Here is a 22,333-nt window from a genome sequence, read left to right as displayed (position 1 = left end):
GACCAGGAAGTAAGGACACAAAACACATTAGGGGGTGTGGGTGGCTTGGGCAAGACACTGAACCCCAAATTGCTCCCAATGAGCAGGCCGGTGCTTGCATGGGAGCTTGCTGCCTTTTTTGAACGTGTGTGAATGGGTGAATGAGAGGCCATTGTAAAGCGCTTTGGAATAAGGCTCTATATAAGTCAGTCCATTTACCTTTACACTGAAGGTTAACACACTTAATGACTACAGGACGAAGCGTTGGGTCCGTTCTTGTGCAGACACTTGCAGTAGGCTATACAAAAAAGACAGCTGGTCGTGGCAGCAAAATGTACATCCAAGATAGAATGCAGTCAATCTAATCGACTTTAGTCATTGCAGAGTACTTAGACAACGAAATTCAGTTTAGCATCGAACCAGAAAGCACAAATAGTGGTATTGTGTAAAGATTACAGTATAGGTATTTCAATCAGTATGAATAATGAATATAAAGTGAATATACATGAGTATAATGTGTACAGTTATGAAAATGATATGTACTGTTATGAGAATTATCAATATAATATATATACACAATTATTAAATGACAATACAGTACGATATGTATAGAATAAGGGCAATAGGTAATTAGGGAATATTGCACTACGGTCATATATTTAGGTGCACGCACCGGAAACGGAATTGGATAGACTACTGTTCTAATGTGTACACCTGCATTCGCCCTGCTCAGGACTTGTTTGATTATTGTCATTTTGCAGAGTCACTTCATTAAAAGCAAATGAACAAATGGAATATCGTTCTTATTTAGTAATAGGTGGTGTAGTGCAAAAGATATAATAATGACGAGTTAAGGTCGTGTACACACACAACCTGGTACACTGTCTGGGGGTCGATGTTCCTCTTGTTAAGGGGCACAGTGGTAGGATAGTGATATGAAAATAATATGCATGTGTGTGAATTCAATTAAACATCACATTAAATATGCTTGTAACAAACACAGACGTTAGAGATTACACAGCCTTACCTGGCAACAAGTTGGGATGAGTCCCAAGACTCTGCGGAAGGAAAGGAGACAAAACGACTGTTTAGGCAAGTGACCCAGGTCTGCACAGAAAACAATTTAAACTACTTTTGTTCATTATCGTTGCCCACGGATGCTATTAGCTACCTTTTCCCTTCGTGTTCATGATATGGTCCTATTCTAGCTGGTCGTTAGCTCGATAGTTCACCGTCCACGAGAGTAAACAAGTAAACAGGTATACGGGTATGATCAAGTCTGGATATCTCGAAATTGGCGGGTATCTGTCCCGTCTCTCGCTCGGCTGCTCTGGCTGCGATGCGCCGTGTCGACAGAACGGGAACGCACTACCGCCCCCCAGTGGAAAGGATGTGCATCTTCTTCTTCTTCTTCTTCTTCTTCTTCTGTTGGATTTAACGGTAGCTTGCATCCTTAACGTTCCACTACAGCCATCTACTGGATTTAGCCAACTTCTACATTGTCCGGTTTGTTCTCTTGAGAAAGCTGACCAGACACTTCCTGCCCTGTCCTCTCCACCTCCACCACACTCCAGTACGCCCTCCAAACCTTCTCTTTTAAATCCCTCCATCATTTCCTTTCTTTCTGATTTCCTGCAGTTAACAAGCACATGTTCTACTGTTTATTTTACCTGTCCAGTTGGATGCTTTCCTATTAGTCTAGCAGCAAGTCCTCAAAAAAGGCTTTAGTTTTCGAGATACCCCTACCCGAGGTAGAACAAATGACAACAATGATTTTTCTTATCTTTAGGGTCTCCCATTAATGAAATTGATTGTTGTCAAATTTTATTTTGGGGGAAAATATGTTTTTTGGGTTGTTCTTTAGAGCTACCCCAATCCCTGAAAAAGACCCGAATTAGACCAGGCCGAATATGGGGAAGGTGACAAAAAAGCCCATAACTTGAGAATGATCACTCTTTTCCTCTTCAGATTTGCTGAGGTATGAACCAGGTGGTTGTCCTACATCACCAAATAGTCAGACAACTATTTACCTAAATAAATACTGAATTATAGTCCTGTAAACTTAGCTTTAGTTTAGACGGAAATTGTACTTTTTGGTGACAGGAACATAGGACTCCATCACTTTTCTCTCATTTATCAGAAAAACAGAAATCCCTGAAAAATATATCATTACTGAATTGTCTAGGGTGCTATTGAACACTAACCAGTAGTTGTATGGAAATATCTCATACAGTTCTATTGCAAATTAGATTTCTTTAGAGCCTACCTCTTCTCTGATACAGTCAAATTCCGAATGGGGGATAAGTGGCATAATAGCCTATAAGTTAAGAATGCTCACTCTGATGGTCATCATATTTGGAGAGGGGAATACCAGGTGGTTGAACTACATCACCAAATAGTCAGAATAAGAGTAACCCAATAAAATAAAGTTTATTAGTTCTAAATTGCAAGCCTCTAAAACATAGGTGTAAATAGTACAGGTTTTATTAAAACTGGAACCTTAATTCAAAGTACAATTAAAGAAAGTCTTCAAACATTAGGGGACACATTTTGACATTCTGCACAGCAGGTGCAGAACTCTGTACAGGGAAGGCCAACAGAGAGGCACTGCCACTTTCCACTCTCTCCACACTTTGCATCTTTGCAATATAAGTGAGGGATGTCTCTCACTTCTGTAGGTGCTGGGGTTTTTGTAAAAAGGACAGGTTGAATGGCCCCATCTCTGATAATCCACCCCTTGCCAATAGGACTCCATAACAGGGGTTTGGGCATGTGGCTGTGACACCATACCACTGTCTGGAACATTGCTCTCTGCACATGCTGCTGAAATGCATCCTCTGTTGGCGGCAGATTTGCAGAGGCTGTATCTGATGTTGATGCAATGATGAACCTCAGTTCATCCAGGTTTGTGCACAATATCAATCCATTTTCCATTTTCTTCTTTCCATATAGGAGTAGCGCAAATTCTCTTGCGACTGGCAAAGACTCTTCCAAGCTGGCAGAGAGTCCAAAATGGGCCAGATAGGCTCTAAAGAAATCTCATTGGCAATAGAACTGTATGAGATATTTCCATACAACTACTGGTTAGTGTTCAATAGCACCCTAGACAGTGTCATATATATATATATATATATATATATATATATATATATATATATATATATATATATATATACCGGTAGATTGAAATCGTAAAATTAAATAAAATAAATGTTTCTCCTGTCATATGACGTCGAGTAAACATGACAAGCTTCACGGTTCACCCAATGAACAACCTGCATCATCTAATGACAAATCAAATGCCGCTTGGAGCCATGCGTTATGCAACACGATTGGCTGTTTCATATGGAAGTCCCACCCATTTCAGATGTTCTGTCTATTTCATTGGTTGTTCGGCGAGACGTTTAAATTCAAAAATCGACCGGTCGAGTTGAGCAGAGAGACAAGGGCAGACAGTTTGAAGAAGTGAAGTGCGCGAGGAGTTGGTTACCTGGTTACCGAAAGAGAAATAATTATATAGACTCGACAGTTGAATTTCAGGTAGGTGGTGAAAATGTGATTATCCAGCGATGACTATCTACCTACGTGGTAGACTAACTGTTTATAGCAAGCGCTCGTTTGTTAGATACGTTTTTGTGCAACTGACTTGTGTTTATGTTCTCCGCACACGCTAGACAAGGCAGGTTTATTTGTACAGCACATTTCATACAACAGGGGCAATTCAAAGTGCTTTACACACATTATTAAAAACACAGCAAGAGGAGCATAGTAAGAAAATAAAAATGACATTGAATAAAAGCGAATATAAGAAGTAAATAGATAAAACATGAAGTAAGAGAATAGTTAATGGATAAAGACATTGATAGAAGTGTTTGTGTTTAATAATAACTGCTGCTGCCTGCAAAACATGAAGGTTTTTAGCTTAGATTTAAATATGTTTAGTGTTTGGGCCTGTTTGATTTCTAACTGGTTAGATACCACGCTAGCTACATATAGCAGGCTAGCTACACTTGAGGTCATTCAAGTCGACGTTCGTTATTTGGCTGACAATGGGATGCATTGGCAACACAGATTGGTACTTAGATGTGTCATTGTACGTGGTTTATGCATGTTAGTTAACTTGATTCAAAGGTTACAAACTGGCGTTGCGGATTGGGTGAGTTCTTTGGCAGACGGATCCATCCATTATGTAGGGGTAAGTCCAGGAACCGCAGGCCTCTTAAGGTTTGAGGGGGGTAAAGTGAATTAAAAGTTTAAACCATTGTCACAGACTTGACACATAAGCTAATTACGTCTGAAGCTAGATGAACTGTCAAGTGATGATGAATGGCAAGTGGGAGCACATTTTGTTGGGCTGGTATTAATGTTCATCGCACCGGTCCACTGGTCTGTGTCTGTGTGTGTGTGTGTGTCTGTGTGTGTGTGTGTGTGTGTGTGTGTGTGTGTCATATGAGGCACAGGCCTGTCTGAACAACTCTTATCAATGGGACCAGCTGTCCAGGTTGTCTGGGTGGGGTTAACCATGGGGCTGTTGCATCCTCCTCACTCCCACGTGCCCCTCTCTTTTGGCAGGATGAGTTCTGTTGATGAGAACTGTGGCCCAGGGAGAGAGAGCAGCTCAGAGACCAGTGACGACATCTTCTCATTGGATCTGCCCACCGGGAGACCGTCCATCCTCCGACAGTCTCAAGCTGAGAATCTGCCCAACAAAACTGTGGCCAAGGGAATAAAGGTATTTGATCGAGTGGAGTTACATTTAGCGTTCCAAAACATTCCTGTCTTCTTTTTTTGCACCATGCACTATTTGCACTCTGGTCAGATGCCAAGCTACATTTCATTCTCAGTACTTGTTAAAATGTACTCTGCAGTGTGCAATGACAATGAAGTTGAATCTAATCTCTTTAAGCTAATGTTTCAAACTGTTTTTAGTGAGTTAAACATTTGTGACAGTCTGATCATTTGGTCCACATGTCGGCAACCAATCAAAATGTTCAGACTTTTCTTTTGAAACATGGAACTACGTTTCAACGTTGTTGAGAATCACAACACAACCTCCCTAGTCAAGCCAAAATACTGCAACGAAATGGATTGGGTGAGTAATCCCCACTGCTACCTAGTTAACTATAACACTACTTTAAATTGTTGGCAGGCTCACAAAACAAGCTGTGTTAGTTGACTAGCAATGTGTAGTTGATTTTCAACAACGCGGAAATGTATTCACATTTTTCGAAAGAAAAATCTGATCATTACATCATATCCCGAGGACCTAAGCATTAGAACGTGTCATGTTTGTCCTTCAAACACTAACCCAGGTGTGTTGGCCTCTAGGTCTGTTTTCAGACTCCTAGAAGAGACCCCGTCACCAAGAGACTTGTATCTCCCACCAAGACTCTCAAGATGGCCAACGTGGATGACTGTACAAAAGCCTTGGAGTCTTTGCAGCTGACCACTGAGTTAGTATGCTGTTCTCATTATGCTGAGACACCATGTCTCCTGTCATTGAATCAGTGCTTGAGTTGGGATGAAAGCTGGTGGTCAAAATGTATTCAGTCAGTGCACATTCTCAATTTCGAGAATTCCGGAATGCATTTCCCTGAGAACCCAGTTCTGTCCCAAGTCAAGCGCTGATTGGAAAGCTATGCTATTTGTTATCATGGTGTTTTTATGCGTGCTAACCCGTCATCTTCTATTTTTATAGGGATTCGCTTCAAAACAAGAAGGTGCCAGTTGAGCCAAAATCAGGTACAGTAGCTGACTGACCTGGGGTCTGCTCTCATTTGTCAGCCACTTCTGATCCATGAAATAACCTGCGTTTTAAACTCACATTTCAGAGGTATCATCATATCCTGACGATAACGTTCCCATCCGGAGCAACGGCGGTTATCAGCTGGATTTCGACAACCTCGACGCCATCAATCCATTTGGGGAGTCCACTAAAATGCTCCTCTCTCCAGCGAGACCTTGTGAGTCGTCTGGAGACCCAGTAGCCATACAGCTGATTGCCATCAAGTCAGTTTCTCCTAAGATTTCGGAGAAGCCTGCTGAAATTGACACACCTGTGGAGGAGACTCTCCCATCCTCTGAATCAGTGCAGGACAACGGTGGTTACCAGATCGCTTTCGACAACCTTGATGCCATCGACTCTTTGTCTCCTAAGATTTCAGACAAGCCTGCCGAAATAGACACGTTGGCACCGACCCTCCCGTCCTCCGAATCAGTGGAGGACGACAACGGTGGTTATCAGATGGCGTTCGACAACCTCGATGCCATCAATCCCTTTGAGCCATCTGGAAATCCAGCGGCTACACCGCCGATTGCCACCGAATCATCAGTGTCTCCTACGGTGTCAGAGAAGCCTGAAGCCGAAATCGACACAGCTGTAGAGGAGACACTCCCGTCCTCCGAACCGGTGGATCAGGAGGACAGAGGTCGTCATCAGTTCGATTTCGACAACCTCGACGCTGTCAATCCTTTTGGGGCGTCCACTAAAATGCTCCTCTCTCCACCTTCTAAGTCATCTGGAAATCCAGCGGCTACAGAGCTGATTGCCAGTGTATCGTCCGTTTCTCCCAAGATTTCGGAGAAGCCTGCCAAAATTTACACAGGACTGGAAGAGACCCTCCCGTTCACCTCGGTGGACAATTCCCTCGCCGACATTTCTGCCGACATGCGCTCGACAGATAGCAGCGTGATTACGATGATGCAGGATCCGGGAGCAGCGTCGGTAGACGTGTCCACAGCTGATGAAGAACCGCCTGCAGGCCTCCACCTGGGTCATCCATCCACCGCCGACGAACCGCAGTCTGTAGAGTCGTCTGCAAGCCTCGACCAAGCTACAGCTGTCTCTTCTTCTGTAATCCAGGACTCTCCTCCTCTGCCACCTCCCAAAGGTGCGTACCAATTTGATTTCGACAACCTCGATTCCGTCAACCCTTTCCAAATGGGAGGTTCGAATCTTCTGAATTCCCCTGTGCTGGGTAGAAAGCTGCCTTGCGACGACCCCCCTGCTCTACCAGTTCAAGAGGCGGCGTCCGTCTGTCAGCCTGAGACGAAGCCTGTTGTTGCCGCTGCGCCTGCCGCTGCCTCTCCCAGCGAGACCAGCAAGCTTCTGGAAGAATCAGTTTCACAGCCCAGCGCCGCCCCTCCCAAGGACGGCGCGGTGAAACTTGAATTCAATTTCGATGACGGTGGAGAAGTCAAGCGTAAGCCCCCGCCCAAAAAATTCGGCAAAAGGCCATCTGGTGTTAAAGCGACTGAGGAGAAGGTGGTACCTGTAGAGAAGAGAAAGGAGGAGGCACCACCCAAGGAGTCGCCACCACCTCCAATGGAGGCAGCAGCAGCGGTCGACCCTGTGGCTGACAAGGCGGTGCCCAAAGGCGCGTACTCCTTTGACTTTGAGAAGTTTGACGACCCGTACCTCAATCCGTTCGGTACGACCGCAAAGATGAGTGACTCTCCCAAGTGCGGTGTGAAGTCCAGCCCTGAGATTAAGACCTCCATCTCTGTCAAGGAGGCTGAGCAGGTGGGCAAACCTGCTCAGCTGGAAGCTGCATCGACAACATGGTGAGTTTCATGTTTTTAAACATATTCATGTGCTTTTTCTTTAAGTTTGGATTTATTAAATTTTTTTAATCTTGTTTTGAAAAGGAAGGACAGACCATACTAATTGTTAATTCGCCCAATTTCTTTTAGTGCCGTTCCTTCTGATGGTGATGGCGTTTCGAAGATCGAAGGGCCCAACCCCGATGCCACAAAAGAGGTAATAATCCTGAACAACATCATTAAACATGTATCGTCAATAATTAAAAATGAATATTTGAAAATGAACATGTAGGCCTAAATGGCTCCTACACCTTTCTTCAAACTGTGTAAGATAATAATAATAATAATTCATTGTATTTATATAGCGCTATTCCGGGGCTCAAAGACGCTGACAATATGGGAAAAACTGAAAACACAGAAACAACAAGCAACAGATAACACGAGCACATAGAACACAGAGTTAACGAACAGGCAAAGATGTTTTGTGGGGTGTGTGTTGACATGTTTATGTAATTGTAGGAGGAGGTCTCACTTGGACAAGAGTTCCAGGCTCTCTCTAGCCACCGGGAGGAACCTCAGACGGTCCCCCACCAGCCTGTGCTGAGCGCCTCAGAGCCGTCGGACCTCTCCCAGTTTGACCAGAGCTCCCAGCACGGCCTGGCAGAACACAACGAGTGCTTTGTTCCCGGAGCCACCTGTAAGTTCAATGATTGAACCGTTAGTTTTTTTCCATGTGTTAAAGAGATGCTACGAGACTTGTTGTCCAATTCAGTACTTAACACATTTCCTTTCTCTCTCTCTAGTCATGTCTAATGATTTTGATGGACAGATGGACTACCTGGAGCAGTTTGGGAGCAGCACTGTGAGTATATGTATAGGGATGCACGATATGCATTTTTTTCCAACCATACCGATGTTTACCCGCTTCTCGTGGCCGATAACCGATATGAGAACAGATATAATTTCACAGTTGATAACCTGTAGTTCATGCACTCCTGAAGGTAAGAAAGGCTATGTAGTGAGCAAAGATTGATGATTTAATATTCCATAGTGATCTCACCAAATCTAACTTGCATCACTATTGTTAACACAACAAAGAGAACACTTCTGACTCATTTATTATTTCCTCTAACAAACAGAATCGGTTATAGACAGTGCACAATGCTTTTTTTAGCCAATATCTGGCCTCCTTTTATGATAACAAAAAAGGCTCACCTAAGAGTAATTAGATCAAAAAAGTGTCAAAAATAAAGTGCATCTTGTCTATCCCTGTAAATTGAAAATGCATAAATAAAATATAAAAAAAAAAATAAAGTGCATCAGTCAATACAAAAATAAAGACTTTTAAAGAACCAAAAGTTTTATAGAACTTTTACAGAAACTAGTGCCAAATGGCTGCTTAGTCTGCAGATAAACAGAATGACACAAGGCACATAGTAGGCTACACTAGTATGCTTAATAAAGCAACTAAAAAGGGCTGGGCTCTCGTATGCGAGTGGTGTAGCCCATATATGCATTGTGCGCATATTATGTGCATATACGACACGCGTGAAGCATTTCTGCGACACGCGTTTCTGTTAACTGTTTTCGTTCCCTCATCGCTGTATTCAATGCCAAAATCATATTCCTTCCATACAGCGTGCTTGCAATGGTGAATCTTAAGGTGACTTATGAGATTCGTTGTGTTGTAACTCGTAGACCTTTGCCCTCCTCTCCGAACTTTTGTCGAACATGTATTGCAAAGTTTCTGCCTCAGAAACTTTGAAGAATGTCCACACCGGGGAAGCCATGTTTCGCTCTCGTCTCTACACTGCGTGGCTGTACGCAGGCGCAGCAGCATGAGCGCGTCAACCGGAACCAGAAATATTTCCGGCTTCATATTATCGGCTCTATATTGGCTAAAATGTAATAAAACCGATAAATATTTAATAACATTAATTTCCCATTATCGGGCCGATAAATATCGGTGCCGATAATATCGTGCATCCCTATATATGTATTATAGTTTATTTGGCAGGGACAGTGTACATCAAAGAGTGCACCAGAATTAGCCAAGAAGGCTAGTTTTCATCCGTAGTCCCTGAACAGCTTAAAAGGAGAGACAGGCACTTTGTGTTTTTTCTGTTATCGCTATAGGGTCCATTGAGGTCATACACAAAATTGGGTCTGAATCTTGTGCTTGTGGCGTGTGCATATCCATGACCTTTCTGTCCAGAATTAAACAAGATAACCATGCATGAACTGTTTTGTATACAATTACTTCAAATGTATTATCATTTTCTTTTTTGAGATCCTACCTTTGAGGTCCTAACTTCTTTTCCATTTGAATTTAGTTCCAGGAGTCTGCGTTGAGGAAACAGTCCTTGTACCTCAAATTTGACCCCCTCCTACGGGAGAGCCCCAACAAATCTGGCTGCGCTACAGGACTGAACAGCCTTCCCTGCTCTGTTCCCTTCGCTTCACGGTGAGTTCCACTTTTTGGCTTCTTTGTTTATTAGGATCCCCATTAGCTAATGCCATGACATTAGCTAGTCTTCCTGGGGTCTGACACACAAATTATATTTGAACAATTTTCAACATTAGATAGACAATTGTAAACATTGTATACATACATCATAATAACAAAAGAAAGGAATAAAATAAATAAAAACCAAAGAAAATAAATGAAATACAACAGATCAGCAAACGAGGAATCATCTACTGTTCATTCAGAGTTAGGCCCAATCCCGATTCCCTATTCTACCCCTATGGCTCGTTTTCGAGTGTGACTCGATTTCAAGCCAAGGCCTTCGAACAGAGCCACAAGCCATAGGGGTTGAAATCTACCCCTAAGAATTGGGACAGCCCTTCACGACGGATACGTCATCAGGAGTATCGTAGAAAAGCATTGACGCTCGCGACTCATTCACAACTTCACTTTTACGCTATCAATCGATCAAATAAAAAAGAACAATGCTTCATTATAGGGCTGCACGATTTGGGGGGAAAAATCGAATTGCGATTATTTGGACAGATATCGCGATTGCGATTAATTTGCGATTATTATTTTTTTAAATAGCAAAAAAAAAAGGAAGTTTTTGTAAAGTGTGGCCATATCTCCGGCTAGGAAGGTCGTATCAACGTGCAGTTTGTTTGTACGTCTTCAGGGGACTTAGAGGCTCCCTCCTCTGGCACCCCCACAAGTGCTGATATAGGTTTGTGGTGTTGCCTCTGGATGTAGCGACTGTTCCACGACAGGCCGTGCACAACACCTGTTTTTGTTGCACATCAGTCGTCCTAAATCCGAAATACTTCCACACAACAGAAGTGCTGCTTTTCTTCGGGACTAAATCGTCCAACGTTGCTTCTGGTTCTGCTGAAGCCATTATCCACCATGAATGTTGCTATTGCTAGCTACCGAAACGTGGGCGTTTCACGTGCGATGTTGTTGGTGTGCGTTCATTGACGTTGACGTTCATTGACGTTCACGTTCATTGTTGACGTTCATTGTTGACGTTCATTGACGTTGACGTTCATTGACGTTGAATCCGACGCGCTGTATGACTTATCCCATACGGGTAGTGGTGGTCTAGTGAGTTGGACTTGTGATCGGAAGGTTGTGTGAGTTCAAATCCCGCCTGAAACCACACCACTACTAGTGTGCCCTTGAGTAAGGCACTTAGCCCTCAGTTACTCCAGGGGGAATGTCCCTGTAATTCGTAATTGTAAATCGCTTTGGATTAAAAGCGTCTGCTAAATAGCAAAAAATAATAATACCGTATTTTCCGCACTATAAGGCGCACCGGATTATAAGGCGCACCTTCAATGAATGGCCTATTTTAGAACTGTTTTCATATACAGGGCGCACCGGATTATAAGGCGCATAGAATAGATACTGCAGTCAAACGTTTGACTGGGGTTGCGTTACGCCCAAGCTCCACCTACTGTGTTGCGTCACCTCTCCATCGGTGTTGTGTCAACTTCCCGTTGTCCAAGCTCCACCTGAGCGTTGTCACCGTCAACGTTCTACCTGCTCCACTGTCAAAAATATATATTTTTCCACCTCAAGTATCAGCCGTTCGTCATCCATTTTTGCAACAAGCGTCAAGGACCTGCGGTGATTCACAGCTGACTCGCGTGAATAGCAATTCGCAATAGCTGCAACCACGAGATATAGAGTAGTTAGCTACAAGCATTTTCAATCTGCTATTATCTCTATTAGTGGATTAACCGCTGTGGTGATTTAACAGCTGAAAAAAATACATCAAGTAGACTACAAACAGAGCAAAACAACACCAGAAAATAACCAATAGGCTATACAATTATAACCAACAACCAATATGTGACAGCTCCTGGTGAAATGTGCAACGTACTTTTTCAGTTTTTACACATGCTTAAACTACAGATTGTAAGCTTTCAAATGATGTGTCATACATTCAAATCAGAGAAAGATTGAACACGACAGGCGTATTTGAATGTTGGTTCACCTCAAACACTGAATGGGAGAAAAGTGACTCTGACCAAACCACAACAAACGCTGCTAGCGGCTAACAGCTAACAAAACACATCGCTACGAAGGTCTAAACTGTATTTTAATAACATGACAACATACTGGGAGAACATCGACATGCTAAAAACACATAACTACACATAACTAGATGAACACACAGTTCTTGCTTTTGAACACGAGCTAAAACCAAACTATGTTTACAAGTCAACCCTCCCTTACCGGTAGCCTCCGGCAAACGAGAATAATGAATCCAATACACAAATGATAAGTGTTTAGTGATCGTTAAACTGTTGTTTATTATATCGAGTGGGTACTTTAAAACTTCAAGTTGAAAGCACCAAGAATCTCACTTTGTTCCCTCGGAAACTCTGTTTAGTCTTCTTTACTTGGGGTCTTGTGGTGTGGGACTGTGAGTAAGCACAGTATACCGGTGTTTACTGATTACCGTAATGCTGCAAGCGGTGCGGCTTTGTAGTTTACCAGTCGTACTGAAACATTTTGACAGAGCGCCTTGAGCGCCGTGTACAACCAGTATGGATCAACAAATTAACCAATTGATCCATATATAAGGCGCTCCGGGTTATAAGGCGCACTGTCGTTTTTTTTTTTTTAAATTAAAGGCTTTTAAGTGCGCCTTATAGTGCGGAAAATACGGTAATATAAAAATAAAAAAAATCGCAGGCACATCGCAGGCTTTGCGATTAGCTAATCGCATCATTTCAAATCGCGATTTCGATTTAAAATCGATTAATCGTGCAGCCCTACTTCATTATCAGACCATGACAGAATAACGGCGCTCTAACCTGTATGAAACCTGTGCTCCTACCCTGCCAGTCTGCACTGATTTAGGACAACAGTGCAACAACTTCTTGGCTGAACTTTAGTTACATTTACGGCGTCATATACCATCAATGGGAATCATGGACAAATGCATGACTTACATATTTAATTTTATGACGTTCCGAAATCCGAAGTGACAGGAACGCTGGAGAAACAGCCGCTGTCCACTGCATTAATTAACTACATGTCCTTGATGAGTCTCCCGCTCACTGCCCTCCATCAAAAATGTCACATCCATCGATAATATTACATAATAACAACTGTTCGGATTAGATTGCGAGTTGTTTTGGTAGTGCCGCAATACAACTATAGCGTCATATACCACCAAGGGGGGGAAATTCGCGCCTATCATGCACATATCAGCCTGTGGATAGAACACTTTAGATGGATAACTTTACATTAAATATGTCTACCATCATCCGCTGTCAAACACCACAATTTATTTCTAAATAAACATGATTGTACATCTCTGAAATGTTAATCGCGCACATTGCTATGGGTCAGTTGCCGGGGCAGAGGAACAGGGTGACTGTCAGCCTGTGACAAACGCGCAGATATGAGTGCTCCGGTGTCTTGCTTTAGTAGTCTAATGGAAGTGATCAGGCATAACAGCGATTTTTTTTTGTTATGCTTGTTGTAAAGAAAAGGTCTATAATGCATTGAAATTACATTAGTACATTAGACATGGAGATATGTCATATGCTGTCCACAAATCAGTCTGTAACGTTAGACACAGCATTTCGACATAAAAGCGATTTTTTTGTTATGCTTGTTATAAAGAAAAGGTCTATAATGCATTGTAATGACATTAAACTAATTTTTGATAGATAACTTTACATATGTGTACCATCCTCTGTCAAACGCCACAGGTAATAATTGATTTATGATTGTACATCTCTGAAATGCTCGACTGTCATGCAGCGTTGCGTTACTGTAACGTTAGACACAGCACCGACATAAAAGCGATTTTTTTTTTGGTTATGCTTGTTATAAATAAAAGGTCTATAATGCATTGTTATGACATTAAACTAAGATAATAAGATTGTTATCATAATTTTTCAAATCTTTATTAATAAGTAATTACAGAGAAAGTAAAATGACATTTCCGCATTGAATAGAGCGACATAACATTTCTGTAGATGATTCGCAAAGCATCCTGGAATCAAGGGGTAGCGTACCCCTATGGCTTCGAAGATAGTCTGGTCCTGGAATCGCTCGAAACGAAGTCATAGTTAGCCCTCGAAATGAAGCCATGGCTCGATGAAATATGAATTGATAGCCCTCCCCCTAAACGTGAACGCACAAATCAAGCCATAGGGGTGAAAATGAAGCCGTGGGGGTGAATTGGGATTGGCCCTTAATTGTATTAAGTGCTCTTTTTATTGTTTTCTTGGAAGTGCCTCTAGAATGCATTTTACTAACATGCTTGGGTAAAGAGTTCCATCCTTTTTGGGGACAATAAAGGTTTTCAATAAATTTTTTGGTCCTAATCACACATTTTTATCTCATTCTCTCTGCTATTTAATCAGCAGTCGTATCTAAACTTTTATGTCTGTTGTTGTTTCAGTCTTGATGTGCAGAGGACCAGCGTGAAGGCGGAGGTGAAGGGACAGAAAAGAGACAGCAGCAAGCTGCTAGATCATGTTCCAGCACCAGTACGTCTCCTCAACACTAGAACACCACATCACCAACACTGTCAAATCTTATTTAAAATTTGAAAATGACAGTTAAATCTAAGTGACAGTTAACACTAGAACAGCTAAACAACAACTAAATCAGTCCGACCACATGGAAATTAATCAAGCTGGAACCAAAAAACTGCCAATTCGCTTCCTTTTTTGTCTGTATGGCAGTGAAATCCCTAATTTCATCGCCTCGAAGATGACAAAAAGCTATCATATGGTGTTGCGAATAGGTCTAAAATTATATTCAAAGAGGTCTAAAAAGGTCTTAAATTTGACTTGTTGAAACTTGTAGGAACCCTGTGTTTGAAACATCCTGCTCTCAGCTAGTGACGTTAGATGTGTTAGTTTCCCTTAATCATCACACCTTACCATCAGATGAATGCATACCTGTCTGAATGTTGTCCCTCCCTCTGGCTCTGTGCAGGTTGTCGTTCCTCTCGTTGACAACTATCAGATTCTAGAGAGCTTGGTCCCCCCCTTCCCCCAGCCGGTCCACACCGAGGACGCCATCATCGACGTGCTGAAATACAACCAGAAGGATATGGATGATGCTATCGCTAGGGTCCAGACCACCATGGATGAGGCCATGGCCAGGGTCCAGGCAGAGGTGCGTGTTTTCTCTGAAGGAGATGTTTCACCAGTGGCGGCTGGTGCTAAAAATTTTGGGTGGGGCACAGGTTATGGGGGCATGCTCCACGGGGAACAATATCAACTTTAAAATCTGGATTTACAGTCGATTTTAGCATGAGAATAACAGTGTTTCCCCTAGGTTTGCTGCCTTGGGGGGGTGGCATGGACCGTGGCATGGACCCCCCCCCCCCAGGGGGTATGACCCTGCGACATACCAGCGTCATGTCCAGGGGGTGTACAGGAGATAGGCTCCTTCCCTATGGGCCATTAGGCTCGAGAACCATCGGTTCTCAAGGCTACTTACTTATGTGGTCTTGACTACCTGTCCACTTTCTCACCTGGTTCTTGCTCTCTCTCTCTGGTGTGCCGAACACCATCCTGTTCTCTCTCTCCTTCTCTCCCTCTCTATCCTCCTCTCTCCCTTTTGCTGTCAACCAAAAGGCAAACATAACAACCAGAGTATTTATAATGCCCACAGCAATCCAAAATTCAATTATAATTATGTTATAAATGGATATGGATCAACTATACTATACAAAACAGACATTTCAAATGCTTCAATCCACTGTCCATGTACTGTAAATATGCCATTATGGTATTACCAATGAAGCCCAATTCTAGCAGAATAAGAAAGATTGTATATCTAATTTAACTTAAGTAAAATAATAAAGTGCCTCCAGTTAGCTCTTTAGCTGGCATGGGTGCAGCAGACTAGCTCATCTCATCACCTCTGAGCTAGCTAGCTAGCTTGATAGTTCTTTGACACTATTTACAATGGAATTATAGTCATTGTCAAGTGTCAGTCAGACACTTTCTAGTCACAATAATAACGACCAATTTTAACCAACTTTCTCTGTCAGAACACTCAGCAATTATATTTGCTGATGTTTCAGCTTACTTTCTATCTAAAGACATCTCACCCGGCAAAAACTCTCTCGCGTCGCGCGCACAATGTTGTATTTCTGGTTTGGAGCCGGAAATTGCAAAACGTCACGTTTGACGTCAGACTTAGGACCAATTTTTGCGCCCCGGCCGAGAAATAGGAGACAGCCAATTGGAGCGCTGCTACAGCTCACGTGTAAGCCAAAAGTATTTGGCCTGCCATAGACTTGCATTCGGCCGGCGCCCCGACGACTCCCCCTATGTATTTTAACAGTGAATTTTACACACACACACAGATAAAATGTTTATTGTATTGGAGGATTTTTAATGAATGCTGATAGGCGCCGACAGAATATCAGCCGTATTTTGTGAATAAACAATGTTTATTTATTTTTTAAATTGCAACTAGGAAGTGAAGGTGGGGGCGGCGCCCCAACGCCCTCTATCGGCCAGCCGCCACTGTGTTTCACCATGTGTCCCTTTCAAACCAACCGTGAGAAAAAGTTCTTTTTTTAAATGTAACTTCTCTTTTTTTATAGGCCAATAAAAAAGAGGAGCAGTGGAAGGTGAAGACTGACCAACTGTCTCAGGGGAATCAACAGATGAGGTAAGTTGACTTGAACCATATTTTGCAGATGTTGCTATTTTCTGTTGTTGCGGACAACAAGTTCAATCAGTTCCTTTTTTTCCTCCAGATTAATCGTGTCTAAATATGAAGCCACAATCATCCAGATATCGGGTATGCTACTTTACTTGCATGCTGTTCTGGAACGTTATTGTCATATCCAAATGTGTCATGTTCCAATGCTTTGGTCCTCATGTCGGGATCTGATATATTGATCAGACTTTTCTTTAGAAAAACGTGAATAACGCGTTGTTGAAAATCAACGACACATCGCTAGTCAACTAACACAGCTTGTTTTGTGAGCCTTTTAACAATGTAAAGTAGTGTTATAGTTAACTAGGTAGCAGTGGGGATTACTCACCCAGTCCATTACGTTGTTGCAGTATTTTGACTCGACTAGCGAGTTTGTGTTGTGATTCTCAACAACGTTGAAACGTAGTTCTGTGTTTCAAAAGAAAAGTCTGAACATTTTGATTGGTTGCTGATATGAGGACCAAAGCATTAGAACGTGTCACAAATGATAACCCTTTGTTGGTTCCCTGTGAAGCGTTGGTTAGATTGAGATGACCTTTTGACCTGTGGTCATAACGGTCTGGTTGTGTCTTCCCCCTCCAGCGGCTAAGAAGAAGGAACAGGAGGCAGCCCAGGAGGAGCTGAGCCAGGTCCTGCAGGAGAAGGAGCAGATCGCTGGGGACCTGAACGTCATAGAGAGGTCCTGCTCTGACCTCTTCAAGAGACTGGCCAAGTACAAGGAGGTCATAGAGGGGTTTAAGAAGGTCAGTACAGGGAGGTCATAGAGGGCATTAAAGGTCAGTCAGGGAGGTCATAGAGGGCTTTAAAAAGGTCAGTACAGGTCATAGAGGGGTTTAAAAAGGTCAGTACAAGGAGGTCATAGAGGGCTTTAAAAAGGTCAGTACAGGTCATAGAGGGCTTTAAAAAGGTCAGTACAGGGAGGTCATAGGTCAGTACAGAGAGGTCATAGAGGGCTTTAAAAAGGTCAGTACAGGGAGGGCATAGAGGAGTTTAAAAAAAGTCAACATTGTTGACTTGTTGAAAGATGACATTGTTTTTTGGTCAAAATCCATTCCTTGAATGTTAATGGGTGGATGGCCATAACTTGGTGGTAGTATTCATAGTTTATTTCGTTCCTTTTTTGTATGAACATAGAAAACGCATCAATAATAAGGCATTAAACTAAATGTTAAGAAAGGGGGAAAAAAGCGTAAGCTGAAGTAGTATCTTTTGGTTCTGCCAGCCTCATGATTGACATTTTAGATGTGTTTGTGTTAAATGTGCCTTTCTAGAATGTTGGTGTGTTAAATGCCCCCCCCCCCCCCCCCCCCTGTCTAGAACGAGGAGGTGTTGAAGAAGTGTGCCCAGAGTTACCCTGCGAGGCTGAAGAAGGAGGAGCAGCGGTACCAGACCCTGAAGGCCCACGCTGAGGAGAAGATCGCCCAGTAAGACCAGACAGACTAATGTCTCTGTTAAGCTTTCTGATTGGTGCAGGGTTTTTGTGTTGTTGCAGTTCTTTCATATGTGACAGTCTGATCATTTGGTCCTCATGTCGGGATCTGATGTAATGATCGGACCTTTCTTTCGAAAAATGTGAATACATTTCCGCGGGCAGTGAGGATAGCAGTGAGGATTACTCACCCAATCCATTTAGTTGCAGTATTTTGGCTCGACTAAAGAAAAGTCAGAACATTTTGATTGGTTGCAGAAAATGAGGACCAAAAGACTAGAACGTGTCTCATATGTCGTCATGGTGACTAAAGCGGTGTTGTTGTCATGGTGACTTGAGGCGGTGTTGTCGTCATGGTAACTGAGGCGGTGTTGTGGTCCGCAGGGCCAACACGGAGATTGCGGAGGTGCGCTCCAATCTGAAGGCCGAGGCAGTGGGGCTGCAGGTTCAGCTGCGCAGGGAGCAGATGAAGGTCCAGTCGCTGGAGAAGAACCTGGAGCTGAAGGTAAGACACCCCCCCCCCAGCCCAGCCCATGTGACCAGTAGACCCCAGCACAGCCCATGTGACCAGTAGCCCAGACCTGGGACGTTCCATCATCAACGTCGCTAAAGGATTCTGGCTTATTTCGATAAGTCTCGCAAGACTTCAAAAAAATAAAATAAATCCTGGCTTATTTTTATGAGTCTCGCAAGACTTCAGATCAAAATAAGCCTAGATTTTCCTTAGAGTGACGTTGATGGAATACCCCCAAGACCATGTGCAACTTGTGTTGACTAGAAATATATATCTTGCTTATTGTCTGAACAGACAAAATGCTACCTTAGAAAGCATGGTTCTGACTGGTGTCTGACCTACCTTAGAAAGCATGGTTCTGACTGGTGTCTTACTTACCTTCGTTCCTTCTCTCCCTCCAGGCGAAAGAGGCAGAAGAACTAACGAGCCTTTGCGATGAGCTAATTGCAAATGTTCATAAGGGCTGAGGGCAGCTTAAGTAGTTCTTTCTTTGTTTGTCCTCGGCGAGTCTGTACTGCTGTGGTGAGAGAGGAGGAGAAAAAAGAAAAGGAGATTTTACAAATTTAAATGTTGTACGAATAGCTCTGTAAATATATTACGTTACTACGTCTCACTTTCATCTCAAAAAACTGTTTTTCTCAATGTCTTTGTCCGTGTCTGTTTAATACTGTATAATAGTTATTAATAAAGGTGATATTACAAATAATTTCCCATGTTTCTCCATCAATGAAAACTACATAGAATTATTGTTTTTTTGTACAGTAAAAAATCTATTCATAAACACTAACCATAATGCATCAGAGTGGGTGCAAGGAAGACAAGAAACCCAGAGGGGCTTATGGAGCATCTCCCTTGGTCATAGAACGTGATTACAGTAATGTAATAATAATTCTCTGATCAATAACCAGTATTTCAGTAAATAATCAGACTTTAAATGGAAATCAAACAATCTCAGTACTTCTCTTGGTCTCATGTCTACAAACACATTGGTGTTGAGTTAGTAAGCTTTTGTCCATTTGACTGGATTTAAACCCAGTTCTTCTGGGTACCAACCCACAGACCAAGGCCCAATCCTGATTCCCTTTTCTACCCCTATGGCTTGTTTTCGAGTGCCACTCGCTTTTGAGCCAAGGCCTCGGAACAGAGCCACAAGCCATAGTGGTTGAAATCTTTCCCTATGAAATGGGACAACCCTTCAAGACCCTGATACGTCATCAGTAATATCGTAGAAAAGCATTGACGCTCGCGATTCATTCACAACTTCACTTTTACGCTATCAATCGATCAAACAAGTCATCAAATAAAAAAGAACAATGCTTCATTATCAGACCATGACAGAATAACAGTGCTCTAACCTGTATGCAACCTGTGCTCATACCCTGTCAGTCTACACTGATATAGGACAACAGTGCAACAACTTCGCGGCTGAACTAGTTACATTTCCGACATCTTATGCCATCAAAGGTGGGAAATAAGACATGGAAAAATGCATGACTTACAGGGAGCGCAGATTTATTTTTATGGTGTTCCGAAATCCGATGTGACAGGAACGCTGGAGAAACAGCTGCTGTCCACTGCATTAGTCAACTACATGCTCCTACTGCTCTCCATCAAAAATGGCACATCCATCAATAATATTACATAACAACAACTGCTTGGGTTAGATGGTTGTTTTGGTTTAATAAGTGCCGCTATACAGCTATATCGTCATATACCATCAAGGGGGGGAAATGTTACATGGAACTAGGTCAAAACGCTCAATTATCATGCCTAATGTTAGATAGATAACTTAACATTAAATATGTCTACCATCATCCGTTGTCAAACGCCACAGGTAATAATTTATTTCTAAATAAACAGGATTGTAGGATCTCAGAAATGTGAATCGCGCTCCGTGCCATGCCTTCTATGGGAAGGCTGAGCTTGGAATTTTTGCCGACATGAGCCAAATGCCGTAGATACCCGTGTTGCTCCCTTTCACGCAATTAAAGGTCTATAATGCATTGAAATGACATTAGTAGGTGTCATATGCAATCAGACATGGAAATATGTCAATAATGCGCGACTGTCATCCACAAATCAGCCTGTATTTTTGGCATTTAGCAGACGCCTTATTCCAAAGCGATTTACAATTAATTCATTTGACTAAGCAAGTAAATCATCAATCCACCAGTCGTAGCAGGAAGAGTAATCTAGCTCAGGCCAGGGGCAGTCTCCGTGATAGAAGGAACAAAAAGAAACAAACCTTGTTGCTCCATGGACAAGCCTGCAAGACTAATCAGTTGATGACATTTGCTACAGTACTACTATGCTATCCTATGCTTTGAATAAACTTATTTCCTTCTTTCTGAGGTTATTTGAACATTACTACGCAACCGGCGTAACTACCTGCCGGTCAGCGCTCTCAAATGTTATTTATTGTAGTTCATCTTGAATCCACAGGGAGGCAGTGTTCACAACTATTGCATTGTTGCAAATCCTTGTCAAGTCCCTTTTTGTAGTTTGTTGACTGGTATGTATTTCAGAAATTATGAGCATACATACCAGTGTACAGACCTACAGAAGCCTACGGTGTCTACATCTAGAGAAAGTAAAAGCGAGCGGTGAGCTGTGTGCTGTTAATTAAACCGTTTCAGCCAGCCACGGCTCTCCCTCCCTCCCTGTCTCTCTGGAGCCGAAGCTCATCCCCTCATTCGATGCTTACAACAAAACAAGAGCGCTACTCCGACACAATGCTCCCCTTCTTTTCCTGAGAAATCACAGGCTCCTGTCACATCACTCCCACAGCAGGACAATGCACTTCCTAAATGGTGAAAGGAAATCCTACCTAGATTGCAGTTGAATGAGGTGGTAGTGTGGGGGGGGCAGGGTAAAAAGGGGTAGATTCACTTTCTTAAATGGGAAAGATGCTAGTCGTCTGGTGTAGTTTTGCAGGGGCCATCACTCTCATCTAGAGGGGCTGTGAGAGCGCTCTGTCTGTGGCTGTATCTATTCAGGCATTCATTCCACCGGCGCTGGCTCGTAGCTGGCTGCCCTCCGTCTCACCCTGGGTAGACAAGGCCTCCTCTCGCCATGTCAGGAGAGGAAACTGACCCCCCCCCAGGCACTCACCCCCCCTCCCTTAGAAGGGCCTCCCAATACTGCTTATCTATCAGGACAGGTAACTGTCACACAACCCATCCACTCGCTCCCAACGGACCTTGGTCAGGTGGGGGAGGCCTGGGGGGGTATTCCATCATCAGGTGTGCAAACTTGTCACCTTTTAGCCGTTTTAGCCGTTTTTTTACCTCAAAATAGGTCAACAATTTTCATAAATGTTCTTTGTTTTCAGGCAAAAAAAAATGTTGTCACCTTTTTGTGCCATCACCAGTTTGCATCCCTGATCATAGTCACTAAAGGAAAATACAGGTTTATTTTTGATCCAAGTCTCGTGAGATTTATCAAAATAAAGCTAGATTTTCCTATAGCAACGTTGATGGAATACCCCTCTGGAAGCTTCTTGAAGTTTTTTTTTATAGAAACATAAACACATAATATTCTACGACTGGGAGACCTAATCATTACAGTTTGACAGTAATTGTAAGCTGTTGTAGGTTGTTTACAGTAATGTAGAAAACAGTTTAATTGAAGCCACGAGCCAAAGATTAAAAACAATAGTCCATTTTCAAGTCCTTTAATGTCGCCA

At 42.7% G+C, this 22,333-nt stretch overlaps 1 protein-coding gene across 1 annotated transcript; it reads left to right on the top strand.

Moving 5' to 3' along the window:
- Nucleotides 1–4,552: 4,552 nt before the first annotated feature.
- Nucleotides 4,553–19,115, top strand: tacc3 (transforming, acidic coiled-coil containing protein 3; the record flags this gene model as incomplete). Its single annotated transcript, XM_080522335.1, has 12 exons — nt 4,553–4,711; nt 5,308–5,436; nt 5,813–7,501; nt 8,041–8,218; nt 8,325–8,383; nt 9,855–9,985; nt 14,418–14,505; nt 14,960–15,185; nt 17,288–17,448; nt 18,023–18,129; nt 18,519–18,639; nt 19,050–19,115. 12 exons carry the CDS (start codon nt 4,553–4,555, stop codon nt 19,113–19,115), a joined length of 3,114 nt encoding a protein of 1,037 aa, XP_080378461.1.
- Nucleotides 19,116–22,333: the final 3,218 nt, after the last annotated feature.

Source organism: Nansenia antarctica (genome assembly GCF_963989245.1).
Source record: "Nansenia antarctica genome assembly, chromosome: 1".
In the NCBI taxonomy this organism is placed as follows: Eukaryota; Metazoa; Chordata; class Actinopteri; order Argentiniformes; family Microstomatidae; genus Nansenia; species Nansenia antarctica.
This window is presented reverse-complemented; position numbering and strand designations above follow the sequence as displayed.